Source organism: Rutilus rutilus (genome assembly GCF_951802725.1).
Source record: "Rutilus rutilus genome assembly, chromosome: 7".
NCBI classification, from domain to species: domain Eukaryota; kingdom Metazoa; phylum Chordata; class Actinopteri; order Cypriniformes; family Leuciscidae; genus Rutilus; species Rutilus rutilus.
The window spans coordinates 6,223,765-6,245,372 of record NC_140221.1 but is presented as its reverse complement, the minus strand read 5'-3'; the positions used below and the strand labels follow the sequence as shown (position 1 = coordinate 6,245,372).

General features: G+C 37.7%; 1 protein-coding gene across 3 annotated transcripts in view; it reads left to right on the top strand.

The window, feature by feature from the left end:
- Positions 1-21,608, top strand: part of LOC311293896 (serine/threonine-protein kinase PAK 3) — a 43,435-nt gene that overhangs the window by 5,956 nt on the left and 15,871 nt on the right. For all 3 annotated transcript variants that reach the window (XM_084414443.1, XM_084414445.1, XM_084414444.1), the window contains 4 exons: positions 16,240-16,430; positions 17,381-17,481; positions 17,939-18,092; positions 19,485-19,522. In XM_084414443.1, coding sequence (XP_084270569.1) covers positions 16,262-16,430; positions 17,381-17,481; positions 17,939-18,092; positions 19,485-19,522 — 462 coding nt within the window. In that variant the 5' untranslated portion in view covers positions 16,240-16,261. The remainder of the gene's footprint in view (positions 1-16,239; positions 16,431-17,380; positions 17,482-17,938; positions 18,093-19,484; positions 19,523-21,608) is intronic.

Below are 21,608 nucleotides of genomic sequence, written 5' to 3'. Positions count from 1 at the left end.
CAAATTAAATTTAAACAATTCATTTCATTTGTTGGCACACAACACAGCAGCGGTTTAGATTTTAAATGAAAACATTTACAATTTTTTTTTTTGATATTCCTAAAAGTTTTAATAAACTGTTATTATTACTTGAGAAATACATTCTACAGTAATCTGTCATAATTTCTTCAAATTAAAATGTTTTATCAAATGAAATGGTGAATGCTTGTGAAGTTCATGTGGAGTGTCCTCATGTGAGACGGCAGATACTGAAAACATCACAAGCATCATGCATACTTGAATATGTGTGGACTAGTAGACCAGGGTTTCTCAAACTCGGTCCTGGAGGGCCACTGTCCTGCACAGTTTAGCTCCAACCCTGATCAAACACACCTAGCTGTGAGTTTCTAGTGATCCTGAAGACATTGATTAGCTTGCTCAGGCGTGTTTGATCAGGGCTGGAGCTAAACTGTGCAGGACAGTGGCCCTCCAGGACCGAGTTTGAGAAACCCTATAGTAGACGAAACTGCACCGCTCATATTCAGACTTCATATTGAAATTGCATTCTTTTTGTGGTTTAATATTCACAAACACTAGTCCAGGCCAGTGTCCAAACTCGGTTCTTGAGGACCACTGTCCTGCAGATCTAACACATCTATTACGTTATGATACCTGTCTCATTTTCCCCGTTTTGTGTTTAATGACTTTTATTGTTTCCTTAGTTTTCTGTGACTGGTTGTAGTTCCTTTGTAGTACATTTGTTCATTGGTTTTCCTTTATTGTATCCCCAGGTGTGTCTTGTTTCCTTGTTATCTCCTCTGTGTATAATAAGCCCCAAACCCCCTAATGGAAAAAGAAAGCAGTCATGTTTATCTGGTACAATGAGCGCTTATCGGAATCAACTAAACGCTGGATTTTCAAAAGTTCACAGCTCCATTGTTGCAGTAAACTTGTAACATTCTTGAATGAATAACTTATTAGATGCATGCTAGTCTGTTAGTGTAGGCACATCGACTTTACATTTTCACACCCCTAAACATGATGCTGAACAAAACGAACTGTGATTGGTTGCTTAACATATCAGACAGACGGCCTCTGGGCGGTCCTTGACCAATGAAAGCTGCGAATGAGTTCAGACCTTCTGCCGTCAGTCTGGCTATGTGAGACTACTATGACATTTATTAGGCTTCTGCCACTTTAAGACCAAATGCACTGATCTAATACGTTACTTTGCCCTGAAGAAGACCACTTGTTGGTCGAAACATGTTGGCTCGTGTATTTTTAAAATGATTTAAGCCATACTAAATAAAGGCTTTTTAACTTTATCCTTCTCCTCATTGAAAATTTGACTGAGTGCCTGGGACCTGTTTTTCGTTTCTTTGGATGTTTTTCCCTACCCCAAGAGCACCTATCACGGTCTTTATAACTTTACCTGAGCGCCTGGTTGAACCTTTTACAGCACTGATCTAATATATTGACACTTTTTACTTTCACTTAAGATATAACCGACTGTGTTGAATATTCTCTAAGAAGAGCATTTTGACAATTATTTGAAAGTTCAAGTGCAATAAGTCGTAAAAAAAAAAAAAAAAACCTGATTCAAATTTGAATTTTTAGCCAGATAAAGGCAACACTATCTTTGGACTTGGCCTCAGGCTTTGGTACTTCCTTTTAAACAGTGTTTGCTTTCAGTCATTTGTATTTGTTTAAATGTACCAGTTCTCCTAATAGTATTTAAGAAGCATTGTAATTTTGTGAAAGTGTGTAATGTAAAGCAGTCTTAATGATTTGCCTTAACTTTGTGCTGAGTGTCTAAGGATTGGCTAACCAAGTTGCAACTAACTTACCTTGCAGTTTTTTAGGTTACTTTTATAATAAAGTAGCGTTTACAGCAAGTAGTTTAGTGGTGTTGCATGACATAACACTACATTGCTATTTTTGTGACTGCTGTGCAATGCTTGCAGATTTATAGCTGAGCGATTTGAGATGCTAATTAAATATGCCTGCCTAAGTGTACACTGGCTCTCTCTTATATGAAACAATAGGTTACCTGAGACATTTTGGTGAATCGGTTTGGTTAGTTTGTTATTGCAAGAAAAATACGGTAAAACACAACTCCGACATCTGTGCTAGAACACAAATCTGAATAAGAGTAGCTTGATTAACTTGTATCAGGTACAGTTTTAAAGTAGTTTCCCCAACATATTTTTTAAAAGATTATATGCTATTCATTATTCATAGCATTTGTAAATGGATTCTGTGGATTTATTATCTTTTCTTACACCAGTGGATGATATTGCTCCAGCTGCAGTTTTGTTGTCTGCCTCTTTAAATGCTCAAACTCATTTCCTTGAACTTTTGACAAATAAGAGATCATTGTACTATAAAAATATTCTGTAAGTTTTAGAACTCAGTTTCCCCGTTAGTCCAAAAACAGCTTTTATTGAAACCAAACACTCAAAATGACTTGTTTCAGGCTACGTCTACATTAATCCAGATACATTTGTGTTTCAAAACGTTTACGGTCCACACCAGCATTTTCCAAAAGTTTCACATCCACACTGAAACATTGTAAAAATTAACCTTATTGTGCATGCGAAAAACACTTGGATTATACAGACGGAACAGACATAATTAAGTTCTCATGCTATTCTTTTAGCAGGATAATTTTATTTGATTATTTATTGTTTTATTTCCAGCTTGCACCCAGCCACCATTTTATGTTTGAGTATAACATAAATGCCCTCATGTTTTGCCGCAGGACAGCAATGCGAGTTCATTTTCTGTCATCTTTGCAGGACTGTAATGTGAAGAGTGTACAAATAAACTTCACCTTCACACTGTTGCTAAAGATAATAGCACAAAACCGGTATAAACCTGGATATCTATTGGTACAATATGAGTCACATGACTAAAAATGCGTCATCGTTTTTGAATACCTTCGTTTTCACAGTCCCAAACTAGAAAATTGCGTTAGCATTAATTTGACTGCAGATTAGTTTTGCTATGGCTTAGTCTGTTACAGATCGTGTGATATGTACTCCCTTTACTTTCACTTTACAGAAAGTGATGAATGACAGTGCGACAAACAATGGTACAACTCTGGCTCAAACATCAGAAGTTTTCAAAGCAGTTCCACACGTGTAGTGAGGACGTTAATATGCAAAACTGTTACCCAATCATAGTGAGTGTTCACTTTCAAGTCTTATATGTGGCACTCCTATCAGAGTGTTTCAAAGAGGGTCAAAAACAGAATAGAAAATAGCCTATTACTTCTAAATTACTGTTTTTTTTTTATTTTGTTTTTTTTTATGTAAAAATCTTTTTAACATTATAAGTGGGCCTCAATGGATTCTGATTGGCTTTCAATGTTTTTGTTCATTTAAAAAAAAAAAAAAAAAAAAAAAAAAAGTTCTGAAAGTGATTCCAATGCCATATTGCTCTGTGTCGTTATCATTATAGCTAGTTGTGGTGTGGACTCTGTTATTCTTTTATATTGAGAATCATTTTTAGAACTATATCTTTATAATTATCGTTCTTGGTGTGAATGGGCCTTTATCCTGTTCTCACTGAAGGGATGAAGGAAACAGAACGTTCTTATTAGGAAGGTGATAATGACATTGTTAAAAGTCATACAATCTCCTAAACCAAGTGTTACCAATCACTTAAAACACACGCAATTTACTGAATAGACTTAACACTGGTGTCAGAGCCTGAGAAAATATGATGCACACAACCGCACACACACGTGCATGCAAACACAAAGAAATCCTCCCCCCTCATTTCATTGGTCAAATTGTCGCATTTTACGCGCGTGTCTGTCTGTGTGCCTTTGTGAGGTGCTGGTAGGGCCCCAGTTGCTATACTGGATTAGCATAGAGGATTGAGTGCCATCTGGTAACCGCCTGCAGAGAGAAACTGAGGGAGAGACAGGCACTTACAGACTCGCATTCTCTACCTGTCTGTGTACTAGGGCTTTCTCTTCTATTGATTTATTCATCCTGTAGTCAATTTCTAACCCTAACTGTGTGTATGGGGGAGAGAGAGGGACTGAGAAAGCAAATTAAGTAGGTTATATGAGTGAAGCCTCTCTCTCAGTTTCAGTGTGTGCTGTTTGTTGTCTTCACACAGTGTGTATGGAAGACACATGAGAGATGTCACATGTCATATCAAGCATGCTCTTCACTTCACTCACACAACACTCACTCTTCACTGACACAAGTACACTTTTGACACCTTTATTAGGGGCAAAATTGTTGGTTATTTTTTGTGAGAAATTGATAAATTATTTTCACAAAATACTTACTGAAATGATTTATGTGTATTTTTCTCTCATGTTTAGATAATCCTAGTTTTAAGCATGTAGTAATTAAAATTTCTATGATGTGTTTTTATATTTTATATTGAAAGTCTGGTTCTGTAACAAAGATGAAACAAACAAAGAAATCTAAATGTAACCAGCATTTGAAAAGTAATAAAAAAAATGATATCTATTATCTAGGACTACCGGTTGGCATTGAAGAGATTCTGGCAAACTGTCCGGCGCCTCAGGAGAGGGAAGCAGTGCCCTACCAACACCGTTTACTGTGGAGGTGGGCAGCAGTTGACCTTAACTGGGGATATCGTTGGACGGTGGGAGGAATACTTCAAGGATCTCCTCAATCCCACCGACATGTCTTCCATTGAGGAAGCAGAGTCCGAGGGCTCGGAGGTGGACTCGTCCATCACCCAAGCTGAAGTCACAGAGGTAGTCAAGAACCTCCTCGGCGGCAAGGCACCGGGGGTGGATGAGATCCGCCCTGAGTACCTCAAGTCTCTGGATGTTGTGGGGCTGTCTTGGCTGACACGCCCCTGCAACATCGCGTGGCGGTCGGGGACGGTGCCTTTGGACTGGCAGACCGGGGTGGTGGTCCCTCTTTTTAAGAAGGGGGGCCGGAGGGTGTGTTCCAACTACAGGGGTATCAGACTTCTCAGCCTCCTCGGGAAAGTCTATGCCAGGGTACTGGAGAGGAGAATTCGGCCGATAGTAGAACCTCAGATTCAGGAGGAACAGTGCGGGTTTCGTCCTGGTCGTGGAACACTGGACCAGCTCTATACCCTCTCCAGGGTGCTGGAGGATTCATGGGAGTTTGCCCAACCAATCCAATGTGCTTTGTGGATTTGGAGAAGGCATTCAACCATGTCCCTCGCGGTGTCCTGTGGAGGGTGCTCTGGGAGTATGGGGTCAGGGGCCCTTGGTTAAGGGCTGTCCGGTCCCTGTACGATCGGAGCAGGAGCTTGGTTCGCACTGCCGGCAGTAAGTCAGACTTGTTCCTGGTGCATGTTGGACTCCGGCAGGGCTGCCCTTTGTCACCGGTTCTGTTCATAATTTTTATGGACAGATTTTATAGGCGCAGCCAGTGGCCGGAGGGTGTCAGGTTTGGGGTCCACACGATTTCTTCTCTGCTTTTTGCGGATGTTGTTGTGTTAGCCCCATCAGACCAGGACCTTCAGCATGCACTGGGACGGTTTGCAGCCTAGTGTGAAGCGGCTGGAATGAGAATCAGCAACTCCAAATCCAAGACCATGGTTCTCAGTCGGAAAAGGGTGGCTTGCCCACTTCAGGTTGGTGGAGAGTTCCTGCCTCAAGTGGAGGAGTTCAAGTATCTTGGGGTCTTGTTCACGAGTGAGGGAAGGATGGAACGGGTGATTGACAGAAGGATCGGTGCAGCTTCTGCAGTAATGCAGTCGATGTACCGGTCTGTCGTGGTGAAGAAGGAGCTGAGCTGCAAGGCGAAGCTCTCGATTTACCGGTCATTCCTACTCTCACCTATGGTCATGAGCCGTGGGTCATGAACGAAAGGACAAGATCCCGGATACAGGCGGCCGAAATGAGCTTACTCCGCAAGGTGTCTGGGCGCTCCCTTAGAGATAGCGTGAAGGAGCTCGGTCACTCAGGAGGAGCTCAGAGTTGAGCTGCTGCTCCTCCACATTGAGAGGGGCCAGCTGAGGTGGCTCGGGCATCTGTTCCGGATGCCTCCTGGACGCCTTCCCGGGGAGGTGTTCCGGGCGCGTCCCACTGGGAGGATACCCTGGGGAAGACTTAGGACACGCTGGAGGGATTATGTCTCCCGGCTGGCCTCGGAATGCCTCAGTGTCCCCCCGGAAGAGCTGAAGGAAGTGTCTAGAGAGGGAAGTCTGGGCATATCTGCTTAGACTGCTGCCCCCGCGAACTGGCCCCGGATAAGCGGAAGATGATGTATGTGTATGTGTGTATGTATGTAAAAATAATTAATGCATGGTAAAAAATTATTTACTTCATATGACAAAAAGGAAATCTGTTTAATTACATTTAAGCCCTTTCAGAACATCTTGCCAATTTAAAACATCATATAACTTTTAATATTATATTTTGACAACTGGAAATGGTCTTGTAAATGCTTAAATAAAACCTATAACTGAAAATGATGAGAGTTATGTGAGTCTGAGGTAATGTGAAGTATGTTGGTTAGTTTCTAGTAATATTTGCCTAGCCAGTGTTAGTATGGGGTTAATGAAAGAGCAGGTTCCATCTGTTACTATGAATGTGCATGCAGGTTCATATGTGTGCCAATTTTTGTTTTCATATGCATATTCATTTTTGTTCATCAGGGTGAGAGAATGTGTGCAGTAGATGAAACCTATTGAGGAAGGTTTTCATTAGCCTAAGGCTGATTTAGCTTTAGTAGACCCATTTACTGCCATTGTTTGTCAGTATTACAGCCATCTCAGCAGGGAGTCACAGACACACACTGACTTTCAGCCATCAATACTGTCTGCCAAAACCCATTTGGCCAACTTGGATTTTTCTGCTAATATTTTGCCTTATATATCCTGTTTGATATATGTTTTGCATAGGAACAATTATACTATATTCTGCATGTTCCTTTTTATCATAGTTCAGAAATCTGTCACATTATAACCAAAATTACAGAGGAGGGAACTTACGGGTTCCTTAAAATATATGATGAAAATTGACCAACAACATAGTGACTACAGTTGTTTTTAATACTGTGAAACCATAATAATAAACCATATTTACTATTAGATAAATTCTTTTTGAGGCTGTGGCTAATGCCAAGTTACCACATGTCAGATTTACCAAAGAGGAGATTTTGGTAAAGATGTGGTGAAAAAAGCAGCTTAACTCAACCTAGTAGCCAATGGTTGCACTTGACAAGCCTTATCCTAACATCAACCTCAGTATTTGTTTAATCTTAATTCTGGGTGAGATGCACAGTAGTTTACATTTAGTTTTAATCACTGAAATAACTGTCTACGGACTTAAGGAAATATATGTGTGTGTGTGTGTGTGTGTGTGTGTGTGTGTGTGTGTGTGTGTGTGTATATATATAATATAATATAATATAATATAATATAATATAATATAATATAATATAATATAATATAATATGTGTGTATATGTATGAGTGTGTAATTGGTGGAACCCATTTCAAGGGGTTCCAAAGTGAAGTATAAACATGAGGTGTAATTGGGCACAGAATGTAGTGTTTTACTTCATTGTAATTTAACTATTTCTATAGTGGGATCTCTGCAATATTATTTATTGACTGTTAAGTGCTTTAGTGCTAACAGTGTTATTTGTCATATCATCCTGGAAAAGTTTTCTAAGAATTGTTCCTTGTTTTGATAAAGATCAACTTCATCTTTTTTTAGTCAAAACACTTTCTAGATATGCGACCCGTGCTGGCAAAATTATTCGCAATGAGCAAATTTTCAAAAATGAATTGTTATTTTCACATTCTCTATTTAAAAAAAACCTTCAGTTAGCAAAGTACATTGAGAAAAATCACGTTTTTTGAAGGTTCCAAAACAAAATCACCTAGCAACCATAACTTAAAATCCCTGGTAATACCACCAAATTTGCCGCAAACCAAGTCAAAACCAAATATGTATAGGATAACTTTCTTTTCCCATGATACCACAGTTGTTTGATTAACATTAATGAAACGGACAGCCTAGCCTATATTATATTAACTATATACCCATCAGGGGCCGTATTCACAAAGCATTTTATCTTACCACTAGGAGTACTCCTAAATCGCACTAAAAGATTTTAGCTAGGAGTTTTCTCTTAAAAGTTATTCACAACGCCTTTCAGACCTACTCTTAGTAAAGAAAAATTACAACCCCTAAACTAAGAGTGAGTCTTCGTTGCTATGGATGACGTCATTACTCATGCACGAGCTTGACTGAAGTGACCACATTGATTGGTTGATGATTGTAACGCGGGAATGATTCCAAACACCTCCCCTACGATGATGAGTGACAGGTCTGAGAATGCGTGCGCTTCACAAGTAGTGCGAACTGCGAAGGACAGAAGATGATGAATAACTGAATAAATATTCTAAATGAATAAAGAGTAAGGCAAAACAAATAGCCTAGTAGCCTAATGAAACATATGGATTGATGCAATATCTTTGCAACATTATTGAATTAATCTGTCACTATATGCCTCTGCCTACGTTTGCAAAGAGAAGAACATTTTAATTTGATTCACAATGAAACGTTACATTTAGTTTACATGCAATGAGTAGCCTAGTTTTGGTTGTTGTTGGTGGCGTTATTGCATCCCTAGTTATGCCTACAATGCAAAATTGTTCCCTCGCGATTGGATGCTCCTGTAGCCGCCGCGTACGCATTTCAAAACATTGCAACGTGAAATGCCACAAAAAGCGGTTTGTGAATAGGTCTTAGTGAGTTAGGAGTCCTCTCGACTTCTTTTAAGCTGTCCCAGGCTTAGGTGCTACTTTTAGGGCTAAAATGCTTCGTGAATTACTCTTAGTCAAAAAAATTAGGAGTCCTAAAGTTACGAGTGACACGCCCATTATTTTTAGGAGTTGCTCCTAAATTCGCCAGTTAGGAGCTACTTTTAGCCTTAAAATTCTTTGTGAATACGGCCCCAGATGTTTTTCCCCAACAGTTAACCAAACATTCATTTAAGACATAACAGATAATGTTTGCGTGAATACTCACCAAGACAGATATTTTAATTCTGTGTATGTGTATATCAGGATCGCGCACTGTCTGAGAGGCGTATTTGTGCACGCGCTTCAGTTCTGTCAGTCAGCACGTGTAAGATCATTTTGTTTACATCACCATGAGTTTGAAAATCACATTTCATTGGTTCAGTCTCGTAGCATCGAGAGTTGGAATGCTGCACTTTAAAACGATACCAAACTTTTGCTGAGGGGAAGTGCCAGTCGTTGAGAAGCGAGCAGAAAACGTACAAATAAAGATCCTTTTAGATGTTCAAATACTATTTGGAGCGTTGGGATCTTCTAGACGAGGGCTTAATGAAGTCATTTTTGTGTGAACCTCAAATTGACATTTTTCACTTGTTTTGCCTGTAGCTCGTAATTTGTGTTGCTAGTCAATAGATCTAGACACAAGTGATTTTTACATTTCAGCTTCACTACTTGAGTTCACAAAGAAATTTCAAATGACTAAAAATAATTTCCTCTGTCTGACATTTACAGGATGTTACTAATTATTTGTCAGCATTGCTTTAGGTTTCACCTATAGGTTTTCATTTTGGTATGGGAAGGTTTCAAGACAGAAACCTTCAAATCTAGTTTGATCTCAAATATGGTTTAAAAGTCATTATCAGTTGACAATGATAACAAACTGTGTGAAGCAATGCTGTTAGTTGTAGACATAGTGGTTATAAAATGGATTGGAATTCGCCAAGCTAGTCTTTGTGTTTATATCTGGTCCAAATCTGTGGCATGTCTTATGAGCAATGCAGTACAAAGGATACCCTTGTTGCTCTCTTTATATTTAAAGTGAGGGAAAAGAGGAGAAGATAAATTCGTTCCTTATTCTCAAATATGAGTGAGAGGAAAAGAGAGAACCGTAGGTGGTTCCTCATTTTCTCACTGACCTTCAGAGAAAGGGTAATGGCTTTTGAGGCGTCATAAAGGGCTGTCTGGTGGGATGCTGCAGGCTGTATGTTCAGTGTCATCTGGTATATTTGTATATTAAATATACTTGTATGCTCGGGCAGACAGTGGACAGTTTTTGGACGATGAGACTTGAAATCTTTATACTGGTTTGGCGCAAATTATTATACCTGACATACCTGACATGAAAGAAGGAACATGGAGAGAAGCCATTCTCCAGTGTCTGGAGTCCTCATACCCCATGTTGATGTCGTCCACCACAGATAAAGAGCCTGAGCCCACTCCAGTTAATGGAGGTGTTTATTTGTTTCGTTTTGTTGTGAAGGATTAAAACACCTGGTGCAACCGGTTATGTGTCTCCCTCGTCTACTTGTGATCCGATCGACCAAAACGCATCTTAATACCAGGTGTACCCAGGGCCATAGGTGGTGATGATGGCATTGAACTAACGTTGATTTATTGTTGATGACCACAAGATCATGCTCGTGAGTAGAATGCTAGTGGGTGTTCCCCAATCGGTGGGGTGTTTTCAAGCCACGTCAAACCAATTGACGAAAAGACATTTGATTAGAGCTTCTCCAACATCCCATCTATTACTATTTTTCTCTCTCTCTCTCTCTCTCTCTCTCTCTCTCTCTCTCTCTCTCTCTCTCTCTCTCTCTCTCTCTCTCTCTCTCTCTCTCTCTGAACTAGTGGCCTAAATCTGTGTGTAGTTCATATGTAGCACTGACAGTCTTTTCTGTTGGGAGGGTTAAATATGTCCGCTGTAGTGTTTCCTTATCCCCGACTGTAGCATTAAAACTCTGACCTATTTAAAGCTGAGCACAGACCAGCAAAGAGAGAATATGAGAGAGATTCTGTGCATCTCTCCCTTGATGCATTAGTCTTTCCTCTCTGTAATATCATTTTGAGGAAAATTAGCAATACGGAGACCACAGTGGTCTGAAAAGAAACGCAATAAATCATAAAAAACCTTCAATTATATTCACATTAGCGGTTTAAAAATCTATGAGCTGCACTGCTGCCCATTGCCTACATACAGATGCTTAACTGATACTGGTACATAGTCAGCAAATCTACACATCAAATAGAAGACTTGATTCTAATATAGTCTGGAGTTAGCATATTGCTAAGCTAACAATGTGATGTTCGATAGGCTTTGAATTGTGGGATACAGTATCTCACACAGTGTGTTCTGCTTGTCTACTGCACATTGTGGAAAATCTAGATGTTTCTCAAGGTATATATCAAATTTGGATGATACACATACTGCAGAAATACTAGTATGCAACCTACCACTCTATCTGATCAAAGATGAATGGTTTCCTCAGTGTCCAGTTTAATTTGAATGACTACTGCTACAGCGACTGTCTAATGTCTCCCTCGGTCTAATTCTTTCATATGTCTCCTGCTGCCATGTAATGTCTCATAAGCTCCTAGGCATGTTTTCCAAAGTAACTGACCACAGAACCCTGAAATATAATGCTGTCATATTCAGGTTTTGTTTAACTGGCTGTCATGAATAGTTTGAGAGATGCCCGTCATTGCCCAGTGGAAGAGGTTTGTCGAAGTTAAGGTTTTTTTATTTTATTTTTATATAAGACTGAAAAAATGAATGTTGTTGTTGAGAAATGTATAATCATCAGCAATTGTTACATAATTGTGTTCAGCTCAAGGATGATACCATATTAGTCAAGTTAAGCACCATATTGATTTTCACATGGATGAAAACGAGGCTGTGAGGGATAGGTTTACAGTTTTTACCATGGCACGTATAGTTTAAAGCAAAGAGATCACATCATTTTCACAACTCAAAACTGTTTTTTTGTATTTATCCTTCATCGTCTGGAAAAAAATCATTCTGAAATTGATTCCAGCGATATCGTTTCTCTGTGCCGTTGTGGTGTGGAATCTATGTACAATTAAAGTAATTGCAATAACTGGGTAATGACCCTGAACCCACCCTAAACCCAACCTTAACCAATGTAGTTACCTTATATTACCCTGTACTTTCTTATGTAAGTACATGTACTGTAAAATAAAGTGAAATCTGAGCTCCATCAGATGAGGAATGCTACACCTATGAATTTTTATTTCTGTTCCAGGGAGTAAAAAAAAAAAAAAAAAATTGCATTGAATGATTTTACTTTAAAAAAAGTAACATTAATACATATTTTCTGCTTTATTTGTATTGTGTGGTAAACATATCTAAAAACAATAAGGTTCTCAAAGCAATGCCCTGTTGTGAATATAGTCATGGCTGAAGGGGTTGCTTCCAAACACTCTACTTTCTGGCCGTATTGAATAAAATGAGAGACGGAAGACAGTGATCAGACTTCTGAACAATATTATTGCTCTTTCTCGTGATACTATTATTATTATTACTACTTTTTATTTACTTGAATTTTGCCTAATGTCATATATTTTATATTTGTTTGTCATTTACACAGTGTTCTTTTGTTCTTAATTTATTTTATGTTGCTTTTGTGCTATATTATCAATGTGGCACTGTTTTACTTGAATGCAGCAATGCTTTGGCAATATTAATGTAAAAATATTTCTCATGCCATGTAAAACACTTTAAAACAGAAACCAGGAGAGCGAGAGAGATAGTGAGAGGTGGGGGTTGTCAATAAGGGATGTTTCTTTTTTTAATCACTTTATCTTTGGTTTGGTTTTGTTTGCCACTAGTGGACAATTCCTGAAGGCTGAGTTAAATCAGCATAGTTTGATATTGAATAATGCACTTTACATTTAACACTTAAATACAATCTTCTAAAAATACAATCTTGTAAAATGAGAGACGACGATGATGATGATGATGATGATGATGATGATGATAACAGCAGGTAAAAAGAGTTGTTAAAAAACGGGAAACTGTTTAATGTACGTTTGGGTTTATATTTGTGTGTGCTGGGTGTGATTTTATGGCTCTCACAGGGAATTCTCATTCTGTGTGTGTGAGACCACCGGTTTGGCCAGAAAAACGACAGTTAAAGAGTCAGCACCACACCTTTCTGCACAGCAGAGGAAAATACACACTAACTGACTCCATGCATGAATGAACTCATTGCTGTCTAGGAGTTTCTCATGCTCTATACTCTTTTGTCATTTGTTAAATTCAAATCAGTCAATGCACTGTCAAATTAATCAATAACTATTACAGGTCAGTAGGTACGAATGGATAGGATCTATCTGTGTATTGCACTGAGCCCCTTACTACTTTTTCAACAAAATAAAAGGCAGTGATGTGGCCTGATGGAACGATGTGCTCTTATGAATTTCTTTTTGACATTATTGTGGAATTTAAATCCAGTTTGTCATTTTATGATCCAGCCTTCCTAAATATTACAAAATTGAACATTTCTCTCAGGTGAATTGACCACAGATTGAAAATTTAAAATGACTCATTACAAAGTATTATTATTATTATTAATAATAATTATTACTACATAAAATTGGATATATTGGATTCTGATGGTCTGTGACTATGAAAAAACAGGCATGTCAATGTCACTTGATTTGGTGAGCAATCTATATAGTAATACAACACATTTTGCTAACAAGTTTCATTCTTCGTTCATTTTATGCTTCTGTTTTGTTCTTTATAATGGAGCAGCATAATGACTTCAGCAGAATAACTTCTCACACATGTTGTATTTTGTTTATGCTTGGTGTTAACTTGATATACAAAAATTGACCACATGTATGCTTCTGGCTGTAAAGCAGCTGCTATGAGTTCAAAACATCACTACCCTTTTAAAACAAATACAAGTACGTAAATGGGAAGAACCGCAATCACCCTTTAATGCCCGTACGTACGTTGTACGATTTTGGGCTGTCCCAGACAAAAGATGACCAATTGTGGCAAACTCTTTCTTTTGTTTGATTTTGCAGTTGGCTGGTGCAGATACACATTGGCAGATAAACAGAACAGTTGTGATCTTTGACTAATGCTTGCTTATCGGCTTGTCTCACTATGTGAGCCGCCATAAATTTTGCTATATGATGAAAGAAATTTGTGTATATCTCTATTTCTTTTCTCTCCAAATGCCGATATTGTGGCACAAGGTTGTAGGCTTTGCCCAGGGTTTGTACATTTGTATGTGGAATGGGGAAATTGGAAATGGGGAAATTGGAAAAACAAACCAACAAAGTTTGTTACTAGAATGCATACTGTACATACACTGCACTGACAGGCTTATGGACGTCAGTTCTGATGTATGCTTTTATAATGGCAAAAATCTATGACATCCACAGGGTCACAGGCTAATTACAATTGATTACTTTGAAAAGATGAAACCGCATTTGTGTTTGTTTGTGTGGGTGTGTGAGTGTTTCCCTTCCAGTGAATGTTGGGAATGTTATGACCAGTGTTTGATTAACATTAGCTAATTCCTAATTTAATCACTTTCAGGGGGGAAAAAACCTGTCACTCTGGCGGTACCGGTCCTTTTTTTTTTTTACCTAAATGGTACCTTTTTAAAAGGGTTCCACCCCACTCCACCCCATTGACATCTTTTGTATCTTTTTTTTATTATTATTATTTTATTTTTTTTCTGGGAGTGTTGGAGTAGAGATGCACAGAGATTTTCAAAGGTTCTTCTTCAAAGGTGATTTTCTTTTTCTATAGTATGTTCTGCTTGACTAGTTTTATTGCAGAGACAATTCTTAAATAAATAAGCAATTAGTATCTTTATTTACTGAAGAGTATAAAGACTGGCTTTTTCAAAACTGCTCTAAACCAAAAGAATGGATTTGGGGCAGCATCTTCTGGCCCTGTCCCACATGCCGCCCTAGTGTGTTCCTCATCTGATTTCACTCTTTGGTGACCTAATGCTGCATAGGCTGTCAGGTAGTAGTTTGCTTTGGAGCCCTGTGGATTCTCGAGTGAGGGAGGTAGTAGTGAAATTTGCCTTTGATTCTTCCAAAGGTGAGGAGAAGAAAGACAAACACTGGAAATATTATTCAGACTTGATGATGGATTTGTTTTCTGGTAGTCTCACTCTGTGTTGGAAGGCTCTTTTACAGAGGTCACACCACTTAAAGGTGGACCAGACAATCCTAAAGTGCCATTTTGTAAAAAAATAAATAAAAAAATAAATAAAATAAATAAAAATAAATAAATAAATAAATAAATATATATATATATATATATATATATATATATATATATATATATAATCCTAAAGTAAAGCTTATGTGCATAATCGGAGTGGGCTGGCAAACTGAGTATAATTTACCTTAAGTTATGAGGACGTGATATAAATCAACAATAAAAAATATAAGAGAGGATTATTGTGATATAAGGCATGCTATATATTGGGTTTCATTAATTAATGGTTTAATTATAAGGCATGCATACAACATTATACATTACAAAATGCAGTATACAAACATACATAATATAAAAATAATAATTTAATACATATATCTATAATTTAATACATAGGCTACATATACATACATATATCTGATATTAATACAATAACTGTTAAAGATCCCTTGTGGTGACAATCAAGTTTTTAATGTTGTTTATATGTCTAAGTGGTGTTTTTAATATGCTTTAAGAAAAACCATGTGGCATGTGCAAATTCATGAGTCAACACCATTGCTGAGTATTTTCTCCTTACAACTGCAGTGAACCAAAGAAGACAATCTCAAAAACACTGTTTAAAATCGCCAAATCAAATATGTTGTTGTAACCAATACTGTCAATTTGCAGGCGGACTTTAACTTATCATTAACTATGCTCTGAAGCAGGGGAGTCTCAAGAGAAGCCAGGTTATCCCGGTTAATTATCTATATGATGTATATTACGATGTTATGATGAACTATATGCCTTTCTCCATTGACGTTCTGAGTTGTTCAAAGCTTTTCTAAAGATGCTGATTTTTAGAAGGCAGCTGTCTGACTCTGAGATGGCGAACAAGAACATGGTTTTTGTAACATTAGCAACACATTATTAGCTAATCAAATTAATCGCCGTTATGTGTCCGATGTTGTAGAGATTACCATTCTGATACATCTGCTTGTAGATGACCCTGTATGAGTGAGTGGAGGTGGGGCTAATTTGCATATGGATCTGCGTATACTAAATGAAGCAAGGGTGTAGAGTTACATTCAAGCTATTTTAAGGCATGAATAATTTTTTTCACAGGAAAAACGTTTAAATATGTAATTTTAATGAGTTTTAAGGGATACAATTATTGACTACAGGGGTACTTTAATGTTTAGAACCTTGTGAAGTGTACCAATTTTTCAATGATCATATATCTGAAAAATAGACTTTACAAAAACTTTCTTTCTGTCTTTGCAGGCCATAGGGAGTGCAACTAAAGATGTCCGATAGTGTCGATATTGAAGAAAAACCACCTGCCCCCCCCTTGAGAATGAACAGTAGTTCCCGTGACCCTTCCTCAGTACACAGTTCCAAACCACTTCCAATGGCTCCAGAAGAGAAGAACAAGAAAGCCCGTCTCAGGTCCATCTTTCCCGGGGGAGACAAAAGTATGTAGTTTTCACATTTGTTTGTGCTTTTTGTGGGGGAAAATATGTGGAATGTATTTAAATATTGGAAAATGCTTAACGCGTAATTAAATTAGCCAAATATTTAATAAAAACATATAAGGGATGGGTATAACTTTGCAAATGACAGACCATTAAGTTCTGCAAAAATCTACAGTTTCTTGCAGTGTACTGTGGGCGCAGATTCTGTGCTGACCTAATAATTTACAAATTTTGGCTGAACTGTTCCTTTAACCTGTTTACAGTTAAAGGACCCCTTGAGCCTAAATCTGAACTTAAATGGTTGTAATTCATGAACGCTTTGAATGCTCTTTTTAAAGAAGACACTCAGAATTTTATAGCAGATGTACACTTCAATGAACGTGTAAAAAGTTCTAGAAGTTTCAGCTTACTGTAATTCAAATGTACTGAACTAAATATATATTTTTTTATACAAAATGTATATTTTACAAAATAACTTGGATCAAAGCAATATGTTTAACCAAGTTGCCTTCCAAATCTGAAGTTAAGATCATACAAATTTTAGCCCACTAAAAGGTTTTAAAGCACCGTTTCCATAGTAACACAATGTCCAATTTCAAAATGTTTTTCACATGATGAATTTCGAGTGTTTAACTTTCGAATGATACCTCATTTATCTTGATTACGAAAATATGTGATATGGAAAAAAGGACAATAATAAAAGTGTGCCAAACGTCCCACTACCAGGACGCTGACAGTTAACAGGCTAACTAGCTTCACCAACAAGACTTCTTTGGCTAGTCAGCTTCACCAGCTCCTCCAAACGAGCAATTACCAGTATAATCCACACTGGTTTAAGCAAACCAGCAGAGACGCTGAATGGCGAATACTGTACCATTCAAATCCAATTGTACCGTTTTGGTGAGCTGATCGGAAAGATTTAAAAGTGTGTTTGTTTTTCTATTCAACAGCCAATAAGAAGAAAGAGAAAGAGCGTCCAGAGATATCCCTGCCCTCTGATTTCGAGCACACTATCCATGTAGGCTTTGACGCAGTAACGGGGGAGTTCACTGTGAGTTCACCCAGTCTCTGGGGTTTTAGGTTTTTCATTTGAGAGTCATTGTTTTCTGTGATGTATGGTTCATGCGAATGGTATCCTTTTATGACATTTGGCATGTGTGTACTATATGTATGGATATGGAATGTGTGTTTGTTGTAAATAATAGCATTAGTTATGAAAATCAGAAACTATATGGAGGATTTTTAGAACAATGCGCACAGAAACAGTGCTGCTGTTGTCATTATGTCTCGCGGTCCAGTTGGAACCAAACCAGGGTTCGAACCCCGGAACCGGACAACGATACGCTATTTGAGGACCCCTGGTTTAGAAATTCCTAATAGTGTCACAAAGTCTGGTTCAGGGTTCTTACTTTTTTCATTTGTGTTTGGCACATGCAAAAGATTTATGATTTACTTATATGTCCTTTTTTTTCCTTTTTTTTTTCTATTTCCAATGTACACATAAACAGGGTATACCAGAGCAATGGGCTCGGTTATTGCAAACCTCTAATATTACTAAGCTGGAACAGAAGAAAAACCCTCAGGCTGTTATAGATGTTCTCAAGTTCTATGACTCCAAAGAGACTGTCAACAACCAGAAATACATGAGCTTCACGTCAGGAGGTGAGGCACGCACACCCACTCAAATAAACATGCAAATGTGGTGGCCCTGTACTGAAGCTTGACAACCCCTCTGGTAGGGATGCACCGATACCACCTTTTTTCAGACCAAGTACAAGCACAACTACTTACATTCGGGTACTTGCCGATACTAAGTACCAATATGAGTACTTAATACCATTACAGTTCGTCTAACAAAGTTTTATTTTCATCAGATGTTTTTCACTTTCTGACTGTAACAAAGTAAATAGGCCTATACAACTTGTATAATCAAATTGCTTGTGTTAAAGGAGCTATTTCTCACCCCTCCTCTTGACAATTTAGCAGAGCATAGTTTGCATAATAGAAGCGGTGCGGCACACTCTTTTTTCCAGGCGCCACGGGAGCGCAAGCGCTTGTGGAAAGAAGGAGAAACATTGTGTTTCTACGGTGCGGCCGCAATCTCGTTTTTAGACGAGATATGTGAACGGCCCCTTAAAGTGGTATCGGGTGCGGTTGCATCGGGGGTAGTTTTACGAGTACGAGTACGAGCACAGTATCGGACCGACACCTGAGTACTGGTATCGGTATTGGTGCATCCCTACCCTCTGGCTACCCCTGTTGCACAAAGCTTTCTGATCGCAATAACAACTGACTTTTCCTTTTTAGATGTCAATTTATTTTTTAGTGCTTAATATTAGCCACTTTATTGGAAGAATATGCTTATAGGTCTAAGTCGCTGTGGAATAGATGTGTAGCACTAGTAAATGTGTGTGCCTTACAATACGTTGTTTTAAAGTATATACATAAAGGTTATACATGGTCATGGTTAGATATTGTCATATTCTGTAGATTTTAAGTAGGCTGGGATTTCTTCTTCTTTTGCCACCCCAATGAAATCCCTGGGCCTTACCTTGAAAAAATTATTGCAACACCCCTGCATAAATGGGTTATTCTGATGAAATGGTGCCTGTTTTGTTATGTATAGTATTTCTCTATAACTTCATTTGCATGTAATTGGCAGGATTAAGTAGTATTATTATTTTTTTTAGGACACATTTTTTTTTATAGATATTATTTGAAATTCAGTAGTTCAAATCATAGTGATCAATTAAATATATATTAATTATTCTTTGTACAACAAACACCATTAAACCTTAAAACTTCTTGGAGGTAACAAAGTATGAATATTTGAATTATATGATTACCAAACTGACTATGACATATTAGTGTAAATAGCACAAATGGCTCAGTTTCTTATTAAGAGTGTCCAGACAATCCCAAAACGAGTACCTTTAGAATTAGTATTACACAGACTGCAATTGAGATTTGATACATACTACATTTATATAATTATATTTTAAATTGGGTTGAATTGAGTAAAACTCTGACTAATGGAATTTATTTTGCTTCCAGATAAATCTGCTCATGGTTACATTGCAGCCAATACACTGGTGAGTGTTTTTTTGTTGTTGGTCTTTTTCTTATTTTGTTTCCCAGTTTGACATTTTATTTCAATTTACCAATTCATCTTCATGAATTAAAGGATTCATGATTCAAGCATCCAGTAATGCCATGTCTGCCCCTCACAAACATAACCGTTAATAACATGGACTAGCTGAATTGCACATTGTCTTTGTAGTTACGTAACCATTATGTATTTTTTGAGCCATTCCTTAGTAACAGATGAAGGTCCAGATTTACTAACAGCTTGCTCCAGCGCAAACCCTATTTTGGTGTTAAAAAACTACTGTCAGGATTTACTAAAGGCGCGCAGTGAAAAGTTAGCGCTGAAAAGGTGTGGACACGGTTATTTTTGCGGCTGACCTTATTGCATATGCATTTGTAGGAGTTTCCCTTTCAGACGCAAAATTTATGGGAGGAGAGTTTTTAAATGAATCATGCAAGGTGATTTATTAAGGTTTGCGCTCGTCAATTTACTGCGTCTGTGTTCTTTAATTCACGCATTGTCAGTAGATCACGCTCAGAACGTTTCGCTCCCATCAGCGCTTTTATGGGATTGCGCTCACGATAATTTGCCCTGTTTAGTAAATCTGGCCCTAAAAGTAATCGTGACTCAAAGATTCTGTAAAATAACAATAAAGATCACTTTTGCTCTAATATTGTGATAATAAAGATCTTGTGCATCTAGTTAGCTTCGATTCAATATCTTCCCCATCACCTGCATATATTTCTAACATTGATGTTATTGATGGTGTCATCATTGCCAGATTACTGTGACAAAACTGTTGTGTTTGACCTAGATTCAAAGGTGATTTTAAACCACAGAATTAAGCAAACACATATGTGACCCTGGATCACAAAACCATTCATAAGTCGCACGGGTATATTTGTGGCAATAGCCAACAATACATTGAATGGGTCAAAATTATCGATTTTTCTTTTATACCAAAAATCATTAGGATATTAAGTAAAGATCATGTCCCATTAAGATATTTTGTAAATTTCCAAACGTAAATATATAAAACATGTATTTTTGTGAGTGAATGCAGCACAATCGCAAACATAAATGGACAACTTTAAAGGATTTAAAGATTTTTTTTTTTTTTTTTTTTGACCCTCAGATTCCAGATTTTCAGATAGTTGTATCTCGACCAAATATTGTCCTATCTTAACAAACCATACACCAATGGAAAGCTTATTTATTCAGCTTTCGGGTTATGTATAAATCTCATTTAAAAGAAATTGACCCATGTGACTGGTTTTGTCGTCCAGGGTCGCATATCTTCAAAATGCTTATTCCCCTGCGACCATTATCTACATAACTGTTGCTGGTTTTGATTTGATTTGCCACCCACTGAAAAGTATTAAAAGTTACCACTAAGCATGTATATATTATACATGTGTCTCATTGCGTGTTAAGGTGCTTAAGCTGTGTTTGGTGGGCTACAAGGTATAAACATCTTGACCAAGAGGTTCTAATAGACTCTACCAGTTAAGTATACAACTAGTGAACCATCTAGACCAGCTAGACACCTTGCAAGCCAGCTTAAATTGGTTAAAGCTGAATTTTTTCCCCCGAATTTTCTGTTACAGTAATAATGGTCAAGACTAATATAGTCTCTTTCATAATGATACCGTAACTAATGTTGTGTTAACAGTAGATGGCATACTGCACCTGAATCAGATTCCATGTCGTATCGGTGTAAATCTGGACATGTTATTTTTCCCTATTGTGAAATTTCCAAAATGACCTTGGACTGTGTGAAATTCAGGTTATCATCAATCACATACTTGACTGATGCTGACAGCAGTGGAAAGATTCAGCTTCACAAGTGCTTAATTTTTAAACTTTCCTGCGATGAGGTGATGCTTTAATTTGGCCCTGTGTGTTTGTGTGTTCACATTATCTTTTATAGATTTACGCACAAAACCGATTTTACCGCTTGGTAATATAAATCCAATTCAACATATTTAAGGCTTAAAATTTAGTTGAATTTGGTTGAGAAGAACAGTTTTGTGCGACTCGGCTTATTAAAAAAAATTTGCCTCTACCGACATTTTTGAAAAAAGTAACAA